This window comes from Doryrhamphus excisus, chromosome 1, assembly GCF_030265055.1.
Source record: "Doryrhamphus excisus isolate RoL2022-K1 chromosome 1, RoL_Dexc_1.0, whole genome shotgun sequence".
Lineage (NCBI taxonomy): Eukaryota > Metazoa > Chordata > Actinopteri > Syngnathiformes > Syngnathidae > Doryrhamphus > Doryrhamphus excisus.
In genome coordinates, this window is record NC_080466.1 from 35,793,389 (window position 1) to 35,809,672 (window position 16,284).

Genomic DNA, 16,284 nt, shown 5'->3' on the forward strand with positions numbered 1-16,284 from the left:
TCGGCCATCTCTGTTTGAGTTTACATGTTCTCCCTGTGCATGCATGGGTTTTCTCCGGGTACTCCGGTTTCCTCCCACATTCCAAAAACATGCTAGGTTAATTGGCCACTCCAAATTGTCCATAGGTATGAATGTGAGTGTGAATGGTTGTTTGTCTATATGTGCCCTGTGATTGGCTGGCCACCAGTCCAGGGTGTACCCCGCCTCTCGCCCCAAGACAGCTGGGATAGGCTCCAGCACCCCTGCGACACTCGTGAGGATAAGCGGTAGAAAATGAATGAATGAATGAATCAAAGTGGTCGCAAACCCAGTTCAACCTGTAAGGTGATTTTTGCAATAATGTTAAGAGTGAGGATCAAATAGGAATTGTATCCTTTTTAATTTCATTGCCCCACTCTAGTCTGTAGTCTGGCACTTCCCCGAACACGGCTGTCATAGCGGTACAGCCAAAACACACACACACACACATGTACACACACACACATGCGCACGCAGTGAGCGAACCAAGGCCGGCCAACACAGCGCGCATGCACAGGCGGGCTTATTTTACCAGCGTGCACTGCGCGATATTGCTCAGTGCTGCTCAGAGGTCAGTATGCGTGCAACAGATGCGCACCGGGGAATAAGCCGTTAATACCCGGAGGACTCAGAGACTCATTAAGAGAAAACCTTCCACCGCATGTAGAATAACCTCTTTTTGTTTTTTTAAAGAATTTTGAGATTTTTTTTAATTGTGCACTTTTGAAACACTTTGACACGCATCACTGTGGACTCTTTGCGGAGGTTTCCTGGACATATCCAAACATGGTGGTCCATGGTGTGTCACCCAAACGCAGGTGCCACAGCAGCAGGTGAAGCTTAAGCTCAGCAGCCTGGACACGCGTGGAATGAAAGCGTGGATTTGTCCTAGGGAGCATGCCGCCCAAGAAAAAGGTAAAAACATTCCATGTCATTGTTATTTCCTGTGTGTGCAGGACAGGACGTGTCACAGGACGCACCATCTGTTGCATTGGGCATTAATCCCTGTGTGGGCTTTCCACTTGACTTAACCTGTAGTCTCCGTGCGTGGGTTCATATAGGCCTATCACTCTCGTGAGGATGCAGCATGGGTTACATAATCTCAAGTCTTGGAGTCTTTACTGTAGTCGATTACATTATGGAAGATCCCAAGAGTTGCTGGTTCTCATGTCGTCCCTTGCTCCATCACGGTTGAACACATTGTGCAATCACTCTGTCGTGCTTGAAATGTTAATGCTTGATATATATTCGTCAAAAAATATTTTTTACTTCAATATTGATCTTCAGATTCAGAAAAATTTATTTATTCCTAAGAGGGCAATTTGTTTGTATCTTCTGAATCATGATGTGCTATATATGTCACTATATTGACAGTTACTATGGTACCCATTATGTCATTGCGTTATGGTCATATCACCTCGTACTTCGGTACGTGACAAAAAAAAAAATTCAATTATATTATGAAAGCAGGAAGTGAACAAATGTAACAGTTACTGATTATAAAGTACCAGATTGAGGGATAGGATTTAATAAGCTTTGCTTCTTCCTACTCCTTTTGGACATGTGGAACTGTGAACTGATTATGGGATGCACTCAATTGTAATCTGATGCATGTTCAAATGAAATTAAACCATTACCATTACCATTACATAAGAAGAAGGTAATAGATGACTTTATTTACACGTTGGTAGTATTTGCAGATGATACCATTGTCTTTTATTCCCGAGGAAGCACACAAGAGATAATTAAAAAGGTCACAGATGAAATGGTTAGTTGATAATGTGTTGATAATTATAGATAATCCTTGAACCTAAGTAAAACTAAAATAATTCTATGTAGTAATCGCAGAAAAGATATGTATGAGCAAATACAAATGACAAATGTGGCTGTAAAGCCATTTCAAAGCGTCATTACAATACTTTGATGAGACATTAGCCACAGTGAGATCATGCTGAAAAAAAAAACGAGGTCCAAAAATGGCAGTCTATGTTCATATCTTCCGTAGGAGCCTATCCCAGCTTTCTTTGGGCGAGAGGTACACCCTGGACTGGTTGGCAGCCATATTGAATCCTTAATATTGAATCCTTGAAAGGGACTGTTTGCAAACCGACGCCTCTCCTTATGGCGTACTCTTCTCCAGCAGATATCTCCAGCTGTGTGTTGGCATGTTAGGTCACCACTTATATTAATAATGATTTGGTAATGGTAATGGTTTCATTTCATTTGAACATGCATCAGATTACAATTGAATGCATCACATAATCAGTTCCCAGTTCCACATGTCCAAAAGGAGTAGGAAGAAGCAAAGCTTATTAAATCCTACCCCTCCATCTGGTACTTTTACAATCACTAACTGTTACATTTGTTCACTTCCTGCTTTCATAACGCAATTTAATTTTTTTTTTTTTACTTTATTTTATATATTTTTTTGTCACGTACCGAAGTACAAGGTGATATGACCATACAATGACATAATAATGGGTACCATAGGAACTGTCAATATAGTGATATATATAGCACATCATGACTGGTTATGCGGATTCAGAAGATACAAACAAATTGCCCCCCTTGGGGATAAATCAATTTTTCTGAATCTGAAGATCAATATTGAAGTCTCCACATATAAAAAATATTTTTTGACGAATATATATCAAGCATTAACATTTCAAAAGCACAACAGACTGTTACATTTGTTCACTTCCTGCTTTCCATATGGATTGGATTGCATGAGAAGGTGAAAAGGAAAACATGTCTCCTTCACCATATTGGTCATTTATTAACTGTATGTACTTTACGATGCAGGCTATTTAATCCGATTCTCCTTTTTTCCTGGCATTGATATCCAATATCAATATTGGATCAGAAAACCCCTTTTTGGAATGATGCACGTAATGGTCGCTTCTTGTTTTGCCTCAAATCATACATGTGTCCCTTTTATACTGTACAACACAGCAGGAATAGAACCAATGTTGTAACAGCAGCAAGGGTCAACTTAGTCAGCCAGCATCAACAGCATTGATGAGTTCAATGTAAACCATACAAGTGGAACACAGCATGAGTCTCACGCCAATACCCGAGTAGCTTAATCAACATTTTAAAGCGTATGCAGAGGTAGATAAATCTGCTGGATGCTGACCACTCAAAAAAAGACCGGCACCGTAATTAGAACACGACGTAGGAAGACAAAGACTTTGCCAGTTGGGGCGGTTTGTGCTGCTGACCCATTGCTTAGGACCTAAGCCTGTTAGTACCTTTCCATTCAGTACCTCCTCTCTTTTCCCCAGCCAGGAAATGGAGCAACAAGGTACTTTGAGCTGTCTAGGAAGTGACAGAAGTAGAAGTGACAGCATATGTGCGATACGGTCACGGCATATAACTCATTATAGACTAGAAATGAAATATCTCTATTTCACATGCCAAGCCAGTCAGAGTTCAAGATAATATTCATGCCGCTATTGTCTTATCTGATGATGGCTATGGAGTCCTCGCTGCGCTGTCGTCTCTCTCTTTCTCTCGCCCTCCCTTTAAATCCCGGATTGACTGACGCATGCTATCTTAATCTTCTTACTCAGAGACAATCATGACCCAGTGAAGTGACAGAGGTGGTTCATCACATTGATTTCCTTTCCCATAAAATGTGTCTATTTATTATACACATTGACGATCATTCATGTCATTCATTCAATGTCCAGTATAAAAAGTATTAAAGTGTTGGTAGAGCTGTGCCAAAGTATAAAAGGTAACAAATGGTAACAAATTATAACGTTAGAGGAACACGGGCGCCTGGACTGGTAGCCAGACAATCACAGGGCACATATAGACAAACAACCATTCACACTCATATTCATACCTATGGACAATTTGGAGTCGCCAATTAACCTAGCATGTTTTTGGAATGTGGGAGGAAACCGGAGTACCCGGAGAAAACATGCGGGGAGAACATGCAAACTCCACACAGAGATGGCCAAGGGTGGAATTGAACCCTGATCTTCTAGCTGTGAGGTCTGCGCGCTAACCACTCGTCCGCCTTGCTGCCCTAGTCACAATTACGGTTTATAAATTCAAAAACATGGCAGAGTGCCTTTTTGATGTGCGTGACACATCGATATCCCATTTATGAATGGGAATTTATGGTACCAATTTCTGATACTACACCCGAAGGTTAGTAGGAAGCTTAGGAAGTGTAAACATAATCCACTGTAAAGCGTCCTTCTTCAATACTTCTAATCTCTTATCACGGATCAGGAATCACTTGGAGTGACTCGCATTATACCACAAAATAATGACAAGAAGAGATATCTATATTAATAATTTTCATATTGATTGAATAAGTCTGATACGGAATGCCCAGCTTTCCAAATTGTTGATAGTAGGACATGTTATAATAGAGACTCTAGGTGGATGAAAAAGTAAAAATGTTCCACAAATAAAGTTAAAATATTGTTGGAAGAAAGTCATAATTACAGGATGGAAGTTGATATAGTTGAAACATATTGAAAAAAAAGCTGCCATTTTATAAGAATAAAGTCAAACTATAAAAAATATATTTTTATGACAAAAAAGACGCAATTTTACGAGAATAAAATATGAGGGGAAATTTTTTTAGTAGCATAGAGTGGTAACTAATTTATTTTATTAATTACGTAAAGGTTTTTGGTGTCATTAAAGGAGATCTATTATGCCCATTTTTTGTCCCTTTGTATTGAGTTGTGGACTCCTATAGAGCAGCTACACACAATAACCAGCACACAAAGCTTTATAGATCTTCCAGAATCTGCACCTATTCCGGCTGTATTTCCTTGGCTTTCCAAAACACGCCCACTCTGCTGTGATTGGTCACTTCATTTTAGTAGCATGGAGTGGTAACTAATTTATTTTATTAAATACGTAAAGGTTTTTAGCCTCAGTAAAGGATATCTATTATGCTCATTTTTTGTCCCTTTGTATTGAGTTTTGGACTCCTATAGAGCAGCTACCCACAATAACCAGCACAGAAAGCTGTATAGATCTTCCAGAATCTGCACCTATTCCGGCTGTATTTCCTTGGCTTTCCAAAACACGCCCACTCCGCTGTGATTGGTCACACTCTGTGCTAACATGGTGAAATCTTCACAGTGCAGCAGAGTGGGAGGGAGCAGGTCTACAGCTTGTATTTGGTAACGCCCATATAAGGAAGCCTGGCGCACTGTGATGTCACAGGGAGCCGGTGTTAGAAAAAACTTTCAGAGCCATCCCAAACGTCTCATTATCTGAAACTCGTTGAACATTGTAATACAACATTAATTTATTCATTGTTGAGTCGATGCGACACAAGATGGCTGACGTAGCTGGGGGAAAGAGTGTGGATCTGTCAGGCCTACTGGCAGGTTCCTGATGTCCTTCCTTGGCTCTACCAATCAATGACCAAACATTACATAATATTAATAACACCAGTACACAACAATGGCCTCTAATCTGAGACCTTCAATACCTTCTGCAGTCGTATTTTCTACTTCTACAAAGGTCATTATGTGATAATCAACAAATGAACAATCTCAGTGAGAAGACATCTCTAAAAGTCATCAGGCAGCTCTGCATTCATGAATAATTCACGGATGGAGGTGTGTTTGTGCGTGTGTGTTATTGGGTGGGTGACATTGGTATACTGCGGGAATGCTGTGTGTTGACCAGATGTCTATGCCAGCCTTAAGTAAACAGCCGTGCCCTGAAGGTACCTTGTTTAGGGGGGGTACTTTTTGACTTTGCTCGGTGTTACATAATACATGCGGCCTTTCTCATCCTCCATCAGGGAGAGCGTCAGGACTCAGATGCTGTTGAGGAAAGGAACGCCCAGGTTCAGTTGGAGAAAGCAAAGGTATTTCTTTCACAATAACTAATCAGCTGACTTCAACGTCCCTGGTGATATAGTGGTTAGGACTAACCCCTGTGGCCCCGGGTTTGATTCCCTGAACTTGAAAAGTGAATAGTTTTAAATAAGTAAAAATAAGAACAGACTAGAATAGAATTGCATTATAATTTGTACCAGGAATTTGAAAAACACACAAGCGTTTAGCATCACAGCTGTCATAAGAACTGTAAGAATGGTTATTGTCTTTGTCATGTGATGCCTATTTTTAACAAATAAGCCAAATTCGGTTTGTGTTACTAATATTAGTCCACTGTGATTGTCGTGTCCCCAGTACAAGGCCGTGGCCTTTGCAGTACGCTGCAACTTCTCCTACACGCCGGCCGATGACGACAATGTACCAGTGCCTGGCCAGGCGGTCACCTTTGAGGCCCGAGACTTCCTCCATGTCAAAGAGGTCTTCAAACACCACAACATTCAGTGTGTGAATAGATCCACATATTCAAGCTTACATGTCGTCTTTTGTCCTCTGGCGATCCCAGAAATTCAACAATGAATGGTGGATTGGCCGGCCAGTGAAGGAGGATGGGGTGGTGGGCTTCATCCCCAGTCCAGTCAACCTGGAGACCATCCTGATCCGACGAGAAGTCCAGGCCAGGAAGGCTGCCAAGGCCTTAGCCAAGTATGTTGCAAGCTGCTTCATTTACCTCTGCTTGCACTTTAAAATGTCGGCTTGCACTTTAAACTCAGCTACCACAACGTTCATTCATTCATTTTCTAGCGCTTATCCTCACGAGGGTCACGGGGGGTGCTCTCTTTAGGCGAGAGGCGGGGTACACCCTGGACTGGTGGCCAGCCAATCACAGGGCACATATAGACAAACAACCATTCATACTCACATTCATACCAATTTGGAATTGCTAATTAACCTAGCATGTTTTTGGAATGTGGGAGGAAACCGGAGTGCCCAGAGAAAACCCACGCATGCACAGGGAGAACATGCAAACTCCACACAGAAATGGCAGAGTGTGAAATTGAACTCGGGTCTCCTAGCTGTGTGGCCAGCACACTAACCACTCTACCACCGTGTAGTCTACCCCAACATTGGTATTAATATTATTACCAATGTAAAAAGGTCAATACTTAGGCTTCAGTTAGTTTTATCACTTTATCACTTTATGCCAGTCTGGCCAGCAAGGCAGTCGGGCCCAGGCATACCACAGAGAGAGCAAGATGTTGGCGAAAAAAGCATTATGAGAAAAGATTATTTGGAAGATAATGTCATTTTAGTAAGATAATGAAGTCATAAAATGAAAAACAAAATGACAGAATAACAGAAAAAAAGGTGGAAGAAAAAGTAACAATGTTCCAAAAATAAAGTCAAAATATTGTTGGAAGAATGTCATAATTACAGGATGGAAGTTGAAATATTTGGGACATGAGCTATTGAAAAAAAAGCTGCCATTATATAAGAATAAAGTCAAACTATTTTTAAAAAAAGCGTATTTTTATGACAAAAAAGACGCAATTTTACGAGAATAAAATAAGGAAGAAATAGCAGTGCTGTTTGGTTATATTCCTCCCACATTCCAAATCATCCATGTTAGCTTCATTTTATCTGTGTGTATGTAGTCCTCCAAATATGTATAAACTCGTTTTTGATGATAAAGTGACACCATACTCGTACGCAACCCGAGGACCGCCTGTGTACCACGTCACACGGACACATCGAGGGTAACGTTCCGTCTCTGATCAGTCTTTCCTTTTGTCCCGTTTTCCAGCAAAGCAGCATCACAAGTGGCTCAAGATATGAACTCCAAAAAGTACACGCCTCCTTCACAAGGTCAGAGCGGGGGGGGGACCAAACGGCACATTTAAACAGTATGTTGGTGATGTCACGGTAGCTAACGTAGAGTGTGTCTACTGTCTCCTGAAACAGCCAACCAGCAGGTGAAAAAGAAGCCGGTAAGCAACTGAATAAAATTTACCTCAATGTTGGCCTTTTTTTATTTACTTTTCTTATTTACTCCTAACATATAATACATATTGTATTAAACTTAAAAATATACTAGTTCTCTTTGACCAAATATTCAGTAGCGACAGAACCAATGTTGTAACGGTGGTTGTGCTCATGCAATTGAAAATGTGTCTTCTTTGTTGGTATAGGGCGAACAGGTCTCCATGTATGATGTCGTACCTACCATGCGTCCTGTGGTTCTCATGGGACCATCATTGAAGGGCTTGGAGGTGAGCCGTGGCCTCTTTAATCCCAAGATTCTCTTACTGGTTTTTAAATGTCTTCTTATTTATCTGATCTCCTTTTACGGCACGGCGGTCGAGTGGTTAGCGCGCAGACCTCACAGCTAGAAGCCCAGGGTTCAATTCCACCCTCGGCCATCTCTGTGTGGAGTTTGCATGTTCTCCCCGTGCATGCGTGGGTTTTCTCCAGGTACTCCGGTTTCCTCCCACATTCCAAAAACATGCTAGGTTAATTGGCCACTCCAAATTGTCCATAGGTATGAATGTGAGTGTGAATGGTTGTTTGTCTATATGTGCCCTGTGATTGGCTGGTGACCAGTCCAGGGTGTACCCCGCCTCTCGCCTAAAGACAGCTGGGATAGGCTCCAGCACCCCCGCGACCCTTTTAACAATACCAAAACCCAGAACAAAAACCCACGGTGAGGCAGCATTTAGCCACTATGGCCCCCACCTGTGGAACAGCCTGCCGGAGAGCCTTAGGACTGCAGAGACTGTTGATATTTAAAAAAAAAAGATAAAAAAAAAAAGATTAAAGACACACCTTTTTAATCAGGCTTTTAACTAATATTTTTAAACGTTTTTATCTTTTTAGTCCTATTTTATGTTCTTAGTCTTTAGCTTTTAACTCCAGTGTTTCCGCAAGGGGGGGTCCTCCACACTGGGAGCTGTGTCGGGTCTGCGGAGGGGGTGCCATCCTTGGGTCCCTTCGACCCGGCCGGCCGGGGGTTCCTCCGTTTGATGTGGGGATCCGCCCGTCTGTCGGAGTCGGGGGGCCCCGATGGCACGGCCTGCGGCTCCTCCCAGTGTGGACGGCCCCAAAGGTGGCGTTTCCTTGATCCTCAGTGCCATGCCTTGTCTCCCTACTGTTTGTGATTGTGTGTGTGTGTCTATGTATTATGGAGGGTGGGAGGGAGGGAGGGAGGGTTGCAGGAAAAGTGCTCTACAAATAAAGTTGATTTGATTTGAATTTAAACGGATTTCAAGAAAATCCAAACTAAAGTAAATAATAATATTGTGTTGCATAAAACAATGTTCAATTCCAGGTTACAGACATGATGCAGAAAGCGCTGTTTGACTTTTTGAAGCATCGATTTGAAGGCAGGTCGGTTCTCAGTCGAAGTTGTTTATTGGTAGCATTCATGCTGGGTTTTATGATCAAGGGTAATGTCGTTTTTGTTTGGTCTCATCCGACAGGATCACCATCACACGGGTCACAGCAGACATCTCTCTGGCCAAGCGCTCCATACTCAACAACCCTGCGAAAAAAGCCTTAATCGACCGTTCTAACACCCGCTCCAATTTAGGTACCATTCATACAGGCTGATTAAAAAACCTCAGGAATTATACACTCACTTTTTAATTTGCTCTCTTTACATTTGGACTCTCTGGTTGCTCTTTCACCCTGAAGATACTGCTGGTACGTATAACTTTTATATGTAAGAAAACTGTATGTATGCTAGAGATGCTCCAATCAGGGTTTTACACTGCCAATTCCAATACTGATCATCCATGAGACAATACTGATCTGATAGATTAACTTGTAATGACTGCTGTTGGCCACGGGCACCATTAGACAATTCCAAGGGTCTCTGGTTAATAGGTAATTATTTTTAATTATTTCAAAAGATGGAGTACATGCAAGGAATATGAGGAGGAGATCCTGAGAATATACCATCAAAGGTTCTCGTATTTGGCGTCCACAGAGCAGGAATGCTGGTGGATCACATGCACGGTGCCTGGATTAGCCTGCTGCTGTGTTTAATGTAACTGTCAGGAACAGAGGTGGCCTTCACGGTGACACGCATTGTGTCCTCTGATGCGCAGTCCAGTGGGCTCTACACATTTAAAGGCAATGAGAAGCCTTCATTTGATTGGTTAAGATTACACTTGGCTGTGTTTGCCACTTGCGCCAGACTGCGCCAGACTGCGCCAGACTGCGCCAGACTGCGCCAGACTGCCGTGTTTGCGGGGCACAGGCACAGCGCTTGACAGGTGCGCCGCGCCTGGTCTACAAAAATAGAGCCCAAAGTGTTTGATTCCACCCTTGGCCATCTCTGTGTGGAGTTTGCATGCGTGGGTTTTCTCCGGGTACTCCGGTTTCCTCCCACATTCCAAAAAATTTGGTTAATTGGCGACTCCAAATTGTCCATAGGTATGAATGTGAGTGTGAATGGTTGTTTGTCTATATGTGTCCTGTGATTGGCTGGCCACCAGTCCAGGGTGTACCCCGCCTCTTGCCCGAAGACAGTTGCGATAGGCTCCAGCACCCCTGTGACACAATAGTGTATGGTGGACAAGAAAATGGACGGAGTCGGTGAATGTCCAGTGTATGGATAGTAAACACAACATAATTGAATACCATTAGAAAGGTCAAAAAGCATAAATGACCTTTGAGGTGTGTGTTTCTGCTGTTGCAGCCCAGATCCAGGGTGAAGTGGAGCGCATATTTGAACTTGCACGCAGCCTGCAGTTGGTTGTTCTAGATGCAGACACCGTCAACCACCCTATCCAGGTTTCCAAGACCTCCCTGGCTCCAATCCTTGTTTATGTCAAGATATCTTCTCCAAAGGTAAGTTTCACCTGGGCCAAAACTGTGATGAGATGAGACCTACAAAGTACTGATGGCAAGTTTTAGAACATATCGAACTGGACCAGAAGGCACTGCAGAATACTACGGTAGCCATTTTGGTTCAGTAATGTATTTTTACAGAAATGTACATGATCCCTCTCCCAATCATTCATTTATCCACAGGTTTTGACCAGGCTTATCAAGACCAGAGGAAAGTCTCAGACCAAACATCTCAACGTTCAGCTGGTGGCAGCAGACAAGCTGGCCCAGTGTCCGCCGGTGAGGACCTCCTAGTGGCCAAATAGGGGCATGGCTCAAGCTGGAAGTTCCTCGAGTTGGGTGAAAGAAATACGTTTAAAAAGAATAATAATTGTAGCGATTTACAGAGACGAGACTACTACATAGCTACACAACGCCAAAATCATCAAATTATCATAGACGGGGATTGTAAGATGAAGCAACGTGTGCAAATCCTCACCAAACAAGCCTGTCCTTATGGTTAAGGAAGATGCAATCACCAATGCTATTCTAATTGGGCTATTAATGTAAGACATATAGACATAGGCACGGTGTTTGGATTAGCCTGCTGCTGTGTTTAATGTAACTGTCAGGTACAGAGGTGGCCTACACGGTGACACGCATTGTGTCTCCTGATGTCATGTATATATATATATATATATATATATTAGGGTGCATCGAATTTGAATGGGAAATTTTAAATTCATAATATCAATTTGGCTGGCATTCCATTTTTTTCTAATGAACATAAAAATATCTTTTGCAAAGTTTTGAGGAAATCCATTGAGATTTAGGGGTGCCACCTCACACATAAACTTTTGTAAAAATTTCGGAAAATGTGCAATTTCTACTCTAATTGCCAAAACATTGACCTAGAAATGTGTTGAGTTACAATGAACGTCTATACAGCATCATTTTCTATAAGGTGAGCTGCAGTCTTTGCTGACCTCAAATCTCCATGGCGACCATTGAACTGTTCACCACTTTATTCCACAAAAACAGATGTATGGTGGCACCCCTAAATAATCATGTATTGGAAAAATATTTTGTATGTGTTGTTTCTACAAATATTGGAACACTTTTAGTACCCAGCCATATCAAAATTCAATAATTGTGTTTTTTTGATGCAACCTAATATATACGTACATATATTTTGCGTCGGTTTGCATACATTTTCCAGGTTGCATACAATATGACATACAGTGGTGTGAAAAAGTGTTTATTTTTCACACTTACTTCTACATCAAACAGACTCAAATATTAGTCAATGGCAACACAACTGACCACAATGTAGTTTTTAAATGCATTTTTTGTTATTAAAGGAGAAAAAAAATCCCAACCTACATGGCCCTGTGTGAAAAGTAAAATATGGTGGTATATTCCTGGAGAGTGTTTTGCATTTGAAATAAGGCTGTAACATTTTTATATCAATATTTTTACATTTATAATTTTTTTTTCCCTCTCTGAAGGAGATGTTTGACGTCATCCTAGACGAGAACCAACTAACGGATGCCTGTGAACACATCGCAGATTATTTGGAGTCCTACTGGAGAGCCACCCATCCTCCAGAGATGGAGCCTGCCAACGCTCTGGTGGCCCAGCTGGCTGAGAACACTCTGCCCACTGGTCCCACTATCATACCGGTAGGGGGGGCTACGATGCCATGGTCTCATCCCACTCATCCAGTCTGGTCAGAGAGTCTGTTCCATGTTGGGAAAAAGTAATTGGGAAGAAAAAGGGAAGGGAAGCTTTTATTTATTGACTGCAACTTCACTTTTTTGTGCTTAGTTTTGTTTTGGTGGTTTTGGTCTTTTGGTTTCCATTCATTCATTTGTCATTTCATGTCTCTCCATCCGACCCTTCCACTGGAAAGACGCACAAGTGAAATATGCTGGTGAGTGACAAACCATCAAAGTCCATCATTGCATCATGGCATCCACAATGATCATATCCTCTGGCTACCATTCATCGTAATTCACTCTTTTTTTAAATCTACAAACTACAACCACGTACAACTACAAAAAGCTACAAACATTTCCTTAGCTTTTAAATTAAAAAGTGATTTTTTTTGTTTTCCTATTTGAAAAAAAAACACAAACATGATTTTTTCACATTTTGCTAATGAAAAAAAAAACCTGGTATGATTTGGAGATACACATTACAAGAGTTAGTTACCGTATTTTCCGGACTATAAGTCACACTTTTTTTCATTGGTTGGCTGTTCCTGCGACTTATACTCCAGAGCGACTTATAAATGAAAGTGTTTATGAAGTGTTTATGTTACATAAACACTGGACACCTTTTCTGTTCATGTTTATTTTTTTATGTAGCTGAATAAGCATTGTGTTAGCATATCTTACACCTATTCAGCCTGTTCTCTATTCTTTTATTGTTACAACTTACCTTCCAAGATGACGTAATGTCTGTTTTGGTCAAGTAGTAGTGAAATAAATTACCCGCTAAAAATGCGACTTATACTCCAGTCTGTTTTTTTCTACCTAATTATGTATTTTTGGGGGTTATACTCCGGAGCGACTTATAATCCATGAAATACGGTAAATAAACTATGACATTATGTATGTTTTTTTTCTACCTAATTATGCATTTTTGGCATTGTGCGACTTATACTCCGGAGCGACTTATAGTCCAGAAAATACAGTAATTTTGTAATGCCATTAATGTATTTATACATTTGTATTATTATGTTGTGATATTTTTGTTGAAATAAAACAACACTCACAAAGAACACAGTTAATTACTATTTTAGATGTAAGACTAGATGAGGATTTTTTTTTATTTTAAGTATTATCTAAAATAATAATAATAATAACAATATACGGGTATTCATGTCGGACACACTATGCCACTATGTCCACGGCACAGTTTTCAGTGGGTCTACCCGAGTTCTTTTAAACGTCGGTAGTCCCGCACAAAACGTGACGCCTGTTACCACTCTTTGAGTACCGTAACACGGTAAGTCAGGGGTCTCCAGATAGTAGCTCATGAGCAACCAGTAGCTCCTAACCACAAAGGCTTTATTCATTTATTATCAACTCCTATACCAACAAAATTAGACAGTGGGTTTCGGCAGTAGTCCAGAAGTCTTCAGGAACGCTTGGGAGTGTGACCAATGAAAACAGGGTGCCTGGAGGTGGGGCATGTGTGGAAAAATTTAAATAAATTCAATAAATTAAAAAAAGACCTCGGAAAGCCAAGGAAATACAGCTGGAATAGATGCAGATTCTGAAAGATCTAGAAAGCCTTTTATGTGTAGCTGCTCTATAGGAGTCCACAACTCAATACAGAGGTCAGAAAAAGAGCATAAGATCACAGTATGTATGTAATATCAAAAAATAAAACATTTTTTGAGGGGGCTTTGTAGTTTAAATCTGTGCTTTGTTAGCTAGCTCATATTATTATATATTATTTTTTTGTTAGAATGCACAGAAAACTGAAAGAAAAATGTGTTATTGTTACACCTAAGGATTGTGCCAGATAGGCAAAATTAAAGGTTATGGTAAGGTTAATCAAGTGTACATGGTTTCAGGTCAAAGGTCGGAATACAAAGTTTGGGAACCACCGAAGTCAATGATCTTGCGGCTCTTTGTATCTGCTTTGTGTTTCCCAGGAAGAGCAGAAGAACAAGAAGCCAACAGCCTCCAAGAGAAAGGGTTCCCACGACAACCCCCCCACGCAGGATACCCCCTCAGCCCAGGAGCAAGGCACCCACAAGGGTCAAAGAGAAGACGAGGATGACGAGCATCTCCCGAGGACTGAAGCGAAGCGAGCCCAGCACTCGCGTCATCACCATCACCATCACCGTCATCACCACCACCACCACAAGATGGAGCCACAGGAAACAGGACACACCCACAGGCTTCCTTACGGGGTTGTCCCTGAGGAGGAGGAGGAGGATGAGGAGGTAGTGGTGGAGGAGGACGTTCGCCATAAACACAGAGATCGCCATCATAACCACCATCACCACCACCACCATCATCATCACCGTGGTAGCAGCCAGCCGCGCGGCGAGGAGGACTACGAGCAGGAGCACAGTGAACACAACCGGCAACACAGGTCTCCACATCCGGACCAGAACCCCGCCCACACTTACCATCATGGCCACAGCAGAGACAGGGAGAGGACGAAGGTCAGGGAAAGAGACGTGAGGCTGAGGGACTCACACTTTTACTAGTTTTGGTTCCATCTATGCATAGTATGCATATGTACTGGATGGGCCCTGAACATCACACCAACTACATTATGCTTTTATTTCTATCAGACTTTTACTTTGAAGTCCACGCATGCTGTCAGTACAGTACCAGAAACCACGCACATAAAACACGGGTTTTGGAACTGTATTGGCGCCATATATTGACGCATGTCACATGATTACAGTTCAACATGTCTGAAAATGAGTAGGAAGAAGCAGAGCTTATTTAATTAACCAACTTGTTTGCCAGTTTTTTTTTTTCACTTCCTGTGTTTAAAAGTCACCATTTTATTTGCTGTCAGGTGATTTTATCGCTCAAGTTGTCCGGAATCTCCAAGACTTTGGATTTATTAGCGCAGGAACCACATTTGCTAACTCAGATGTTCATGTGCCGTCTTTTTCAGATTTGTAATGGGATTTAGGTCTGGGTTCTTTTATGAATTGAAATTGCTAATTCTTTTTCCTTTCCTTTCCTTTGTGATTTCCCCCTAAAAATCTCTGAATTATGGGAGTTGGTCTGTTTTTCCCCCCAAAAAAACTATTTCCCTCGTTTTTAAAAAGAAAAGTGAAATTTGAAATTTTTCAAAAGGAACACTATAATCATGATTTTCATGAATCTTTTTTCATTTTTCAGATTAAAAAAATACTGGCAAGATTTGGAGATACACTTTTTCATGTTTATCAAAAATACTTCATGGGGGGTGGTAGTTAAAATTAGTTAATTCATGAATTTAATAAAAACCTATTTATTTTAAGTTTTCAGCTGCAAAATATTTGCAGCATTTGAGTATAAGTATCATCATGAGAAAATACATAGAATCATATATTTATAATATTTATAAGTGTATAGCGATGAAGGACATTATATCTAATAAAAGGTTTTTATGGAGGCTCATTTGTTACTATTATTATTATTATTGTTATGATTATTATTGTTATTATTATTATTATTGCAAAGCATTTTGTGTTCCTAAATTGACTGTTAACTAAGATCTGATGAAAGATGTCCTAAGATAAGCTAAATATTGGATTCAAAAATGGGACCATAGAAAATGATTGTAGCACGGCACACCACAACACTTCAAAAAAATGTTCAGCCATCATTATCATATTAGCAAAAATGATCAGTGAAATGTTGCTAGATTTGATGTACTGATAACTGATGTGTGGGTGATCTCCATTCGGACTCAAGTTACCAAAGATGATTCCTAAGATTGCCAAGTTGTTGCCGCAAGTTATGCTGCATAAGCAGTTGGAGTGTAAAAATCATATTTTGAAATCGGGATTAGTATTACTCTGGTACTGGCAAAACTATATCATTAAAAAACCCTCTCTGAACCCAATCAAAGGCCCAAACTATCACGC

At 41.0% G+C, this 16,284-nt stretch overlaps 1 protein-coding gene across 1 annotated transcript; it reads left to right on the plus strand.

Annotated features, from left to right (window-relative positions):
- Positions 1-590: 590 nt before the first annotated feature.
- Positions 591-15,574, plus strand: cacnb2b (calcium channel, voltage-dependent, beta 2b). The gene is made up of 14 exons (XM_058075463.1): positions 591-933; positions 5,807-5,872; positions 6,198-6,320; positions 6,406-6,545; positions 7,645-7,706; positions 7,803-7,828; positions 8,030-8,110; positions 9,166-9,224; positions 9,317-9,426; positions 9,531-9,539; positions 10,540-10,691; positions 10,875-10,970; positions 12,179-12,352; positions 14,338-15,574. The coding sequence occupies exons 1-14, from the start codon at positions 916-918 to the stop codon at positions 14,899-14,901; spliced, it is 1,680 nt and encodes a 559-aa protein (XP_057931446.1). The 5' UTR covers positions 591-915; the 3' UTR covers positions 14,902-15,574.
- Positions 15,575-16,284: the final 710 nt, after the last annotated feature.